Below are 10,801 nucleotides of genomic sequence, written 5' to 3' on the forward strand. Positions count from 1 at the left end.
TAATGGCTGGTTTATAGACAGCACATGCCCCCCAGTTCCACCACAATGGTATATCCGGAGAAGCACGTGGACAAAAGATTAACCTGGTCCTCTGACATCTGGGTGCAGTGAAAAGAGTAAGATAAAAAAAACTTCAAGTTGTTTTCTTTTCTTTCCTTTGCATAATGTGAGGAGCTTGTACTTCTTACAGATATAATCCAGAGCAACAAACACATTGCACACAGGCAGGATCATGGTAAACTTTAAAACATCAGTTTTAATTAAGTGAATAACAATAAATATATGAACAAATTAGAACGCACATTATTCAAAACTCTTCAACAAAACAACTTGGCTCATTAGATATTAAACATAAAGCAAACCACATGTTGATAAATAGACAGAACACTGATGCAAAACCACACAGCTGACCCACAGAGGGACTATACCACAATCACATCTATACAGTGTATTTTAGCTACGTGTGAGGGTAGATGTCCATTGAGTGCATTGTGTGTGCATTTTATGTGTGAATGTGTAAGCAATAAATAACATTTGAATTACTCACAAATATTGAACATGTGCAAAACTGCAAGCACACTAAGAAATAGCATGCAGTAAATATATTATGTCTATTATGTAATTTATTATGTCTAATTCCCACTTTATATATAGATAGATATAAATATCCTAATTTTGGAATATGATAATGTCAGCTATATATTACACAGTTCACATTTGCTGGGCAGAAAATGAACGGACTGAAATTTCTACTAAATTCCTTGGTGAGACCTAATTGGCCTCATGTGATTGTGTTTTGTTTGCCACTGCATTCTTGATTCTGATTCTGAAAAACCGTCTCCTTTTAAATTTAAACACACCTCTCCCTCCTTCCCTCTTCCCCACAAAGAACACTAGATGGCACTGTAGTCCTCGGTCTGAGATTCATTTCTCCCACAGGGCATTTCCTTGTTTTCAGCTACGGTCTCTCACCAGAACAAACCAGCTTGTTACACTGGTAAAGTGGTTAGATTTGCTTGAGGCAAATCTGTATTATTGCACTGGGTTACAACTAATTTACAGTAGTTAACTGTGTCATTGTTGACATCTTGTCTCTTTGTAAACTTAACTATTTCTCTGAGGCAGCTCTTGTGATAACCCCTACTCCTAAACACAGCTTGGACAAGCATTTAGCTTGAAGATTCATACACAAAGTTAAAGTGCTGAGTTCTGACATTGGAAAGAAACATAAATTCGACAGGTAGTTGGACAGCCAGTTTTAGCTTAATTCACTGTTAGCTCTCTGAAGGTCAGATGCAAGGAATGCAGATTTTTTTATATATAATGCTCTCATGCTAGAAGTCCACAGGCAGTTTAAGATGCTTGTTGGAAGGCCAAATCATTAAACGGGTTCATCTGTCCTGTTAGCCTTTAACCTGCCAGAGAGAGAGACAAAGTTCATTATTCTGTGGGCAGAACATTACTCACAGATAAGATACCGTGGCACTGGGTGAATATTTACCCGATTAAACAGCTGTGCATAATGTATAATATCTCACCTTTTTCTCCACATGACTGCAGCAAAAGCGATGCAGGGAATGAGCATTACAAAAATGATAGCAACTGTGGCCCCTGACCGTGACTGTCTTTTCCCTAGAGAAAAAATAGCACCTGGTTAGTCAGGTTCAGTACAGAAATAAGGTGACATGATATTTCCTCAAAAGAGAAATGTGGGGAATATTCTGGGTAGGACTTTTATTTTCAAATCTTGAAACCTAACTTCCCCATTTTCATCTGATTATTCATCTGTTGGAAGACACCTCCCCAGAGAGCTCAGGCTTATCAACACAGGTCATTGTCCTGTGACGTGGGTTTTTTTTCTTTTTTCTTGTTCTTGACAAATGAAACTGAATCCAGCCGAATGTAATGCGTCACTGCCTAGCTGACTGTGGGGAACAACAATAAACTGTTTACACTTCTTAGTCAGACTATTGGTTGCAGGAAATCAAGTGACTCATTGTACAGTCAGCACTTACAGCGTAATTAATTATATACTAATGTATTGTGTCTCAATGTGGTTCCTGGTTCAGAGAACAATGGGACACTCATTCTATTAAATAAATAAAATGAACAAAAAATTTTATTAAATTAAATAACTCACAGGTACGTCTGATTCATTTGAGCCATCACGCAAACATTAACAACAGTCAGAATTGTGTATGTATGACATCATGTCCACTCAATGGGCATAACTGGTGAAGATGCTCGTTGCTGAGAATCTTCTAGCATCTCATTATTCTATAACAAACTTGGCATTTGGGATTCCCTAGAGGGAGGTCACTTCCTAAAGATCAGCTTTCTGCTGTTAAAGAGTAGTTTCCTCAGTAAGAATAGCTTGAAAAGATACTCATTGCTTGGAATTTTGTAGGAAGCTGATCCTTCAGTACACCAAAACATAACTGGCATTAGGATTCTCCACGCTGCAGAGATACAACCTGTCTAACCACTACAGCTGCATTACTACACATGCTACCAAAACAGTAAAAACAAAATGACTGATAAACATACCATCCTTTTCTTTGTTTTGACTGCCTAAATCAAAAGGGATCCTCTCCTGTCTCTGTCCCCTCATTCCATTGTTCAGCAGACAATCCACTTGTCCATTCCAGTCCGGAGGTACCCGCAGGGTGATGTTGCGGCTGCTGGTGAATGTGTGGTCACTGTTCGTCACTGTAGTAGTTGGTGGTTGGTCTGAGTGGGTGGCTTCGGGTGAAATGACCCATTCGATGGTTGGAGCTGGTTTACCTGTGGCAGAGCAGCTGAACTCGACCTCCTTGTTTTCCCCCTCGGTCCCACCTCTGGGAACATACATTGTGTTCACAGCCGATATTCCTTAATGGAGAATCGAAACTGGTCACTGCGAGAACTTCGAGCTTCTCTTTGACAAAGATTATATGACCACTTGAATTCATCAGTTAAATGTCATGCAATCAAAGCATTATATATAAAAAAGTTTCAAAATAAATGTCAAACCTCTAACGCAAAGTTTTTAGCTTTTGCCAGCAGTCGGCAAAAGCAAGACTTTCATCTGTTATTATAATACTCTTCTTTATAAGTACTGACTTTATTTCCAAAATTCAAAATTAATTTAAGTATGACTTTTGCTCAGAATTATGACATCAATTTCAGAATTCAGTCTTTTCTTTTAATTGGTAGGAAACCAGTACTTCAATCTACCTTGCACCTTGAGGCAAGTCTTCTTCGTTTTGGACCCATCAGGATACACGTTAAATGAGCAGATATAACAGCTTTCATCTTGCCATGATACATTGTTAAGAGTGATGGATGTTGAGCTCAGGGTCGCTTCTGTGAAGATCACTTTTCCGAGATAAGGCCCATTTACTTGTTGTCCAAACCGCTCGCTGTAGGTTGCCAAGTTTTCTATTGAGTTATCCTTGAAAAGCCTCTGCCACGTGACCTGGAGCACACCTGTTGGGAAGCCAGACAGTAACGCTTAAGTCAATATTTACAGTAAAACACATCAGAAGTTCATTAAAAACTGAGTGACACCAGCTGCTCAGAGCAGATAAATAGAAAAGGGAACAACAGAAATATGATAGAGATACAACTTCACAATAAGACTAGCATTAAAATAAGAAAGAAAAAACACACCTTTTTGGTTTCCCAGTGTGCACCTGTAATGCGCCTCCCCGCCATACTCAGCTGTTGTATTTCCATATCCAGTTATTTGCGAGGCTGAGGCTAAAAATGAAAATAGCTGCATGTCAGTAAAAGCACAATTAATGAAAACAATAATATAATTATTTATTTATTTTATTTATAATAATAAAATAGCCTATAAAAATATTCTAATAAAACAGAGAAGCTTTGACTTCCAGTCTGTGATCACATGAAGAAAAAAAATCTACAAATATATTTTTGGATTTTTAATAAAATACCAATATGCTTCCAGTTTTTTCTATAATAGTAAAAATAATAATAATAAAAAAAAACTACTACACTGAACATCGTCATCTGACAGTGTGACCTACCTTTGAACAGCAAACTGAATATCAGGATGTGCAACATTGTCCTTCCAGTGCTGTCTGTACTGAGCACACTTTCAGTTTTGCCTTTTAAAGGGCTTAAAGTGAAACTATATGGAGGATGGAGTGGGGGTTTCTGAACAGCCCACACAGCCACAGCAGAGCAAATGAAAGCTATCAATTTTGGGAATTGATGAATGCTTTAAGCAAAAGTATAATTTTGGGAAAACAGCTTTCAGAAAACAATACAGAAAAGTTGACTGTTACTGTACATGGGTGTAAAAGAGGCTGAATTAGATTTTTACATGATATGAAAACTGACTACAGACCATTGGATGATGCTGGGAGATCCAGGTAAAATATATTACTGAATATTCACATGATAACAGGACATTTTACTTTTGAACTCAAATTGAGAATACAGGAGAAAATACAGTCATTGCAAACACACTGAAATAATATTTCACAGAAACATATTCTCTATTGAAACTCATTGCTTCACACTTTTTTTTCTTCAGTTTGCTCATGTTACTACTGTAAAGTCCAGTAAATGGTATACTTACTGTACTGTGCAACAAGTCCAGGAATCTCAAGTGGTTAAAAAAACCCCGAGAAGCAGAAGTTCTATGGTAATTAGCTGTGGTTTGAGGTTTCAATACCACATTAACCGCTGGGAATAGATGACCATGTGCTTATTTTTGTGGTATAAGCATGATCATAACCATTTGATATTTTAACATATGAGGCTCTGGTCAACTGGAGCTGATGTCACAGATTGTGAGCTGATGTCACAGATTGCAGTGGGGAAGTCCACAGTATGTATGTACTTCTGTGTAAAGAGGTAAGAAATATTCAGGAGGCTTCTCAACACTCATGAGTCACTGGTGTAGCTCATAGCCAAGTCAGGTCTTGAAAGAGTTGACTTACCTTAATTAGCATTTCCTCTGCTCATCGACCAATTATCCTGCCTAGTCCATTAAGGCTAAACACTGCTTGATATAAACCCTTATTTCTTTCCAAAGATGCTCCATCATGGCCTTCAGTGTTGGCTACTTCTCAGCTTTTACAGTGCAACAGTCATGTTCGTGTCTTGAGTAAGACTGATTCAATTCTTAGTAAACACGGGAGTAACTCCAGTATAAAAATGATACAAACTTATTCCCTTTAGGTTTGTATGGTCATGCATAAATCCTCATAATTTACCAGAAATGTTCCCCGACTACATCCCCCCCTTCGTTATCAGGTCACACCCTATGCACAATGACCATGTGTAAACCTGAAACTAGTGGTGGGGCACAACCCTGCGATTTTAATCTTCGGGAAATATATCACGGGGAGATTGATGTCGTTGCCTCATTCAGAGCATCCTTCCTGCATTTTTCATCGGATACATCACGACACAACAGGAAGGAAAGGGAGCAGGATCACATGCTGACAGAGGGCGGATCTGAAACCAAGATGAGGTTATGAGGTCACATTTTTGACCCTGGTTGTCCAGTAAGCAGTATTATAATCTTATATAATCCAGTCTCCTGTGAAATCTTGTTTACTAAACAGTGTAGAGGGGAAGTAAGTCTAGGAAAGAACCCAAGTGCTCTGTGGAAGGGTTATGTGACCGCCAAGCATTTGTCAGTTATGGATGTACTCACCATAGCCTGGGATAAAACATAAAATGATATTAATAATACAAACATTTAATTTTCCTAATGGACTGCTCACTGGACTCTCATCAATCATTAAACACCTTTCATTTTCAGATTCGCATTTACTCATTCTATTAAATCCAGATAATATGAATCAATAAAAGGTGTGTTAGAGTGGAAAATGTACTGTGCAAAGGCCACGCGTTTCCAGATCCTCAGGGTTTACCGCTGCATGTGGTAAAAAAAAAAAAAACAACAAAAAACCATTCTAAGTTACATGTGGAAAGTACCTGTGCTGCCTACCTGGCCCATGACACATGCTATTCTAAACCAGTATGTGTCACTAAAATCATGGCTTGTGTATTTGCACATGCCAATATTAAAGCTCCATCAATATAATCTAGATACTATTTTGGTCACGGGGGCCACTTCTCTGATTTTCTGTCTTATCTCTATGCACCATTCGTTGACAGTCACAGCCTACCAGTTAGTTGCAAAACAAATTTTTCCAAAGGGAATTGAAGGTTCAACTGAGTTTGTGCTTGATCTGCTGTTTTTGCAAAGGTTTGACACTTATATACAATAAGCCAAAAGGCTGGGTGAGCATTCCTATATGGAAGGCCAGTATCTATAGAGTCGTGTCCCCCGGATACAACCCATAGGAGCGTTTCTTGTGGTGTTAGGAGATATGCCACAGGCAAAAAAATCACTGTTGAAAAAATAAATAACAAGCCTTTTCATGATGTTACTGGCTTGGTTAGGCTTAACCACAAAAACAACCTGCTTAGGTGTGGGGAAATACAGGGCTTCCTGACTGGAACATAAACATGTTGTTTAGGGGCATTTGCAGAAAAGACTGACGCTTGATTTATGGTTTACAGTAAATTTTGACAATGAATCCTAATAGGCTGCTTGCTCTCACGATACAGTACGGAAACAGTGATCTTGATGAGAGCAGGTGCAACTGGTAATAAATACAGGCTGTGTGTGAGTGGGCAGGGGAACGTCAGGTGACGAGGGGTTGAGGGAAAATCGGCCTATCTGGTGACTGAAAGGCTCATTTTTAATGCCTGATCAACTGTGGTTGAAAAACACAAACATTATTTGCATACCTTGTGCAAGTGAAGAACAGAAGTACATACTCTTCCCAGGGTAGGGATTTTTATATCCGATGTTCTTGACCTGTAGTAGCTCACTTCCTCTGTAAATAAAAAGGAATGCTACAGTTAGCAGGGGAACACCAGACGGGGGAAGACAATTACAAAGGATTTAATTTTGTGTTAGTGTTTGCAGGATGAAAATAAAAGAAAAGACAGCAAAAGAAATCAAGGAAATTAAAAGAAATAAAGTAATTAAAATCTATATATCAAGACTTTGCAATAAATAATGGCAATAATAATGGCAACTGTCAAAGGACATCATGCTGTAATAGACCTGACTGAAACAGGCAGGTATTCTAAATGAGAATAAGTTACAAGTATGCTTGATAAAATGTAATTAGTTTTAATGTCAGTGAATAAAAGCACTGAACTAAACCAAATATCCACCTCTGATAGTAACACTGAGATCGCTTCCACTATCCTGCTGTTTAACTGTTGAGGGAAAAACAAACCACTGAAAGACGGTGATACAAACACATGTACAGTAGGTGGCACTGTTGTCCCCCGTTCCTCTCTGTTATGATCTTCCAAACTATAACCACAGAATTGATATTCAAGCGTTCCATTGGCTTCATATAGAGACATGTGGTTGTCATCTGAAGGACTGCAGAGTCACAACACTGAATAAAAAATGAGGTATTTATTATATTGCCCATATGTAAACCCAAGTCACAAACAGACACATCGTCACAAATAAAAAATAAAAAAAGAGTTTAATTTTCATTTACATTAGCATTAAAAGAAGATGGATAAGACAAAAAAATAAAGCTACAATGATCATTATAACCTGCATGAGCATTAGGGATCAGCTTTGTTTTAACAGGTTATTTATCAAATAATTAGTTGATCATGAACATCTTGTGCTCCTTTTAAGTCACCAAACTAAAAAAGAAGACTATAGTGAAAAACATAATTAAATGCCCTGATAGAAATACAGTACAGATGAATGAAATACCTGATATACATTTCTCAAAGCAAAAGACTGTCACCTTGTGGACAACAGTTCTAATTTCACTTGTAATCAAATTCTAAAACATGCATCATGTGGGAATGGGTACAGTGTAAACTGGAGCTCTACAAAAAGTTCCCAGAATTCGTGTCCTCTCTGATAGACATGTTTGAATTATTAGTATTAATGTTAGGGCTGGGCACATTAAAGGTTGAATAAAGTCCACTTTCTTTCCGCATGAAGGTGCCGTACGGCTCAATGTCTTGCAGCTCCTGCAGAAAGACATATGAATAAAAATAATGAAACTTATATGAACCACATAAATGAAGAAGGTTTAATATTTTCCTGTCCATTACCTGGTTTGGATGACTGCTCTGTGGCCCTAGTTGTGTTCTGCTGTTTAAAACGACAAACAACAATGCAGTTAGTGAATCCTGATGTTTATTCACACACAGTGCTTTTTGTAGGCAAGACAGGAAATGAAAGACCATGTCTTCCTGTAGTGCCTCATATGAAACTACAAGTCAAGATGTTGACATTAATGACTGCTGTGCATTTACAGTAATTCAAAATGAGATAACCACGTTGCAACAAGTGATATTAAAAGAGATGACAAACTAAACTAGTTAAAATACTTGACTTTCAAAGTTATAGCATTATTAGCAGCAATATTGTCGCTGAAGTCGCTGCATGTAAATTAACCTTCATTCACCTCAATGGATGTAGCCATATTGTTTCAGCCGCCTACAATGACTGGCTGGCCGAGCCCAATTAACATACTGATCAACAGGAAACAGAGTTCAGCACAGAGGGGGCGCCGGCTGTGACTGTTACAATTACAACACTGCTACTATTACTTACATAAAAGATCTCTGTACTATTTTTAGCTTCGCAGTACTTCTTTTTAACTTCTCAAGAGGCTAAAAATAGCAGGAGAAGCACCAAGATCTTTTATTTAAGTAAAAGTAGCAGTGTATATATTGTCCCCAACAACAGACTGTAGAAAAGGACCAAAAATAAAAAAGTACTCTTTATTCAGAAAGGCCCCGTTCATAATCAAACATTAGGCTATATTATATCATAGGCTTATAATTATTGGTATATTAATGTTGAAACATCACGCTAAGTATTGCAGATGGTAGATGTAGGACTAATTAACTACATTATATACTGATGGGAAGGTTAATTAATAATATTACATCATAATTTATTAGTTAATTGTATTTTTTACTAATAATTTGAATCTACAAAGTAGATTTCCCTTTCAACTGTAGAGGAGTACAAGCTGAAAGTAACATTAGAGGTAAATATGCAAATAAAGGATAAGTATGTCCACCACTCAATTTTATTAACTTATAAAGCATTCCTATAAATTTATTAAAAACAATAACTATGGAGATTACAGTAGTGTCTCACCCATGATGTATTCTTCTGTGGATAAATCCCAGGATAACTCCAGTTATAATGAGGACTACAGTTACAGCAGTCAAAGCAGTTGGGATCAGCCTTCCTGTGGGACTGCTGACCTCTTCCTCCTCTGAATGTGTGGAATCAGAATATGTCAAAATGTGAAAAAAACAAACAAACAAAAAACATGCATTTGTCCTGCTCCACACAGAACCATGTAATATTACTGAAGTCTGCTAATCAAAGCTAACAAATTAGCCAAATTAATGCGTGCTTTGATTAGCCTGTAAACTACAGACATCATTCTACCATGGTAACAGTGTGAGGAAAACATAAATAAAATGTGCTTACCCTCCACAGTGATATTGAGATGGACAATATATGTTCCACCATGATATGAACATTGACAGGAGTAGTTCCCACTGTCCTCTGGTGTTAAACTGGTCAGGTGGAGTAATGCAGTCTCACTGCCGTTCTTAAGTGTGAACCTGGAGTCACAACTACTGTGAAAGCCCTCTCCATATCGATACAGTAGACGACACTGTTCTCCTCCGCTCCTCTCTGTCTTGATGGAACATACTATCAGTGTGATAGCTGTAGTATTGTTGCATAGTGGAGTGACATCTGGTTTGCTCCCCAGGGTTTTCTCAAGAGTCACTGCAATCAATCAATCAATCAATGAGAATCACAGGCAGTAAGTTAGCAGTAGCACTTGCTGTATTTAGGTTTATTTGGTTTAAACTAATGTGATTTAATGTTCACTAAAGACAAACATTATTCAATGACTCGCATCAATTTGACTTGATGAAAACTAAAAGGGATTTTCTCTACAGTACCTTCGCTGTCAAAACACACAGTTAGTGGCAGAAGCAGAACAAAGAACAGAGTCCATCCATCCATACTGGTCATGAAGCAACTGCTGCTGGTAGTGCACAGTGTACTGCACTGAAGGGGACACACACGTTTGCACTGTTCTCTGGTTGCCTAAACCTCAAACTCTCAGCTCTCACTGACGTATGAGCTGATGTGAACTCTTCTAAAACGGAAGTGCTTCTACAGGCTTCTGCTTTCTTATTAATACTCCCTAAAGGTACAACAGTCAGCAACCTTTTAATAACTTTAATTGTCTTTTGTGGTGAAGAGTTAACATTGGTCACAACATTATTAATGTCAAAAAGCTGCTCATGCATATGTTACATGTGCTTCAGGTCCAGTCACATGTTCTGGATTACAGCTGGAGCTGGATCCACTGAGATCCTGTATCAAGTATTGCCTGCACAGGTCTTGCAATGTGTAAGTTCAGTGAGAGTGGAACATCACGTAGCATGCTAAAACAGAGATGTTTGATTTTGTGGTCATCACATATTGACCAGCCTGAGCTTAAAGTGTAAATAGAGCTGCATGGTCTCTGCAGCTCGTCGCAATTTATGTCCCTCACACCACTGTTATAACTTGACACAACAAGAATACACAGCACACGATGCAAGTGACTTAACTTTGTTCAAATGAAGATTTCAGATGTGATTAAAACTTGTCCCTGACCCAGGTCCTTCTCTTCATATAGTTTTAAAGGTCCCATGTTTTACACTTCACTTTTCCTGTTTTATTTTAAGCGTT

The 10,801-nt window shown here is 38.0% G+C and overlaps 2 protein-coding genes across 2 annotated transcripts; both read right to left on the minus strand.

The window, feature by feature from the left end:
- Positions 1–236: 236 nt before the first annotated feature.
- Positions 237–4,089, minus strand: LOC130165138 (OX-2 membrane glycoprotein-like). The gene is made up of 6 exons (XM_056370105.1): positions 4,032–4,089; positions 3,652–3,741; positions 3,217–3,468; positions 2,548–2,871; positions 1,539–1,632; positions 237–1,415 (listed from the first exon to the last, which is right to left on the minus strand). Exons 1-6 carry the CDS (start codon positions 4,066–4,068, stop codon positions 1,382–1,384), a joined length of 831 nt encoding a protein of 276 aa, XP_056226080.1. The 5' UTR covers positions 4,069–4,089; the 3' UTR covers positions 237–1,381.
- Positions 4,090–7,491: 3,402 nt separating this feature from the next.
- On the minus strand, positions 7,492–10,658 carry LOC130165306 (uncharacterized). The gene is made up of 5 exons (XM_056370462.1): positions 10,021–10,658; positions 9,536–9,841; positions 9,194–9,314; positions 8,134–8,173; positions 7,492–8,049 (listed from the first exon to the last, which is right to left on the minus strand). The coding sequence occupies exons 1-5, from the start codon at positions 10,091–10,093 to the stop codon at positions 7,903–7,905; spliced, it is 687 nt and encodes a 228-aa protein (XP_056226437.1). The 5' UTR covers positions 10,094–10,658; the 3' UTR covers positions 7,492–7,902.
- Positions 10,659–10,801: the final 143 nt, after the last annotated feature.

The sequence above is a fragment of the Seriola aureovittata genome, chromosome 24 (genome assembly GCF_021018895.1).
Source record: "Seriola aureovittata isolate HTS-2021-v1 ecotype China chromosome 24, ASM2101889v1, whole genome shotgun sequence".
In the NCBI taxonomy this organism is placed as follows: Eukaryota; Metazoa; Chordata; class Actinopteri; order Carangiformes; family Carangidae; genus Seriola; species Seriola aureovittata.

What these genes read in the sequence shown, in the direction of transcription:
- LOC130165138 (XM_056370105.1), bottom strand. Translation starts at nt 4,068, where the DNA reads ATGTTGCACATCCTGATATTCAGTTTGCTGTTCAAAG. An exon ending in TCAAAACAAAGAAAAGGATG is followed by an intron (nt 1,633 to 2,547) that starts GTATGTTTATCA and finishes TTTTTTCTCTAG; the next exon opens with GGAAAAGACAGTCACGGTCA. An exon ending in GCAGTCATGTGGAGAAAAAG is followed by an intron (nt 1,416 to 1,538) that starts GTGAGATATTAT and finishes TCTCTCTGGCAG; the next exon opens with GTTAAAGGCTAACAGGACAG.
- LOC130165306 (XM_056370462.1), bottom strand. Translation starts at nt 10,093, where the DNA reads ATGACCAGTATGGATGGATGGACTCTGTTCTTTGTTCTGCTTCTGCCA. An exon ending in TGTGTGTTTTGACAGCGAAG is followed by an intron (nt 9,842 to 10,020) that starts GTACTGTAGAGA and finishes GATTGATTGCAG; the next exon opens with TGACTCTTGAGAAAACCCTG. An exon ending in CACAGAAGAATACATCATGG is followed by an intron (nt 8,174 to 9,193) that starts GTGAGACACTAC and finishes CGTTTTAAACAG; the next exon opens with CAGAACACAACTAGGGCCAC.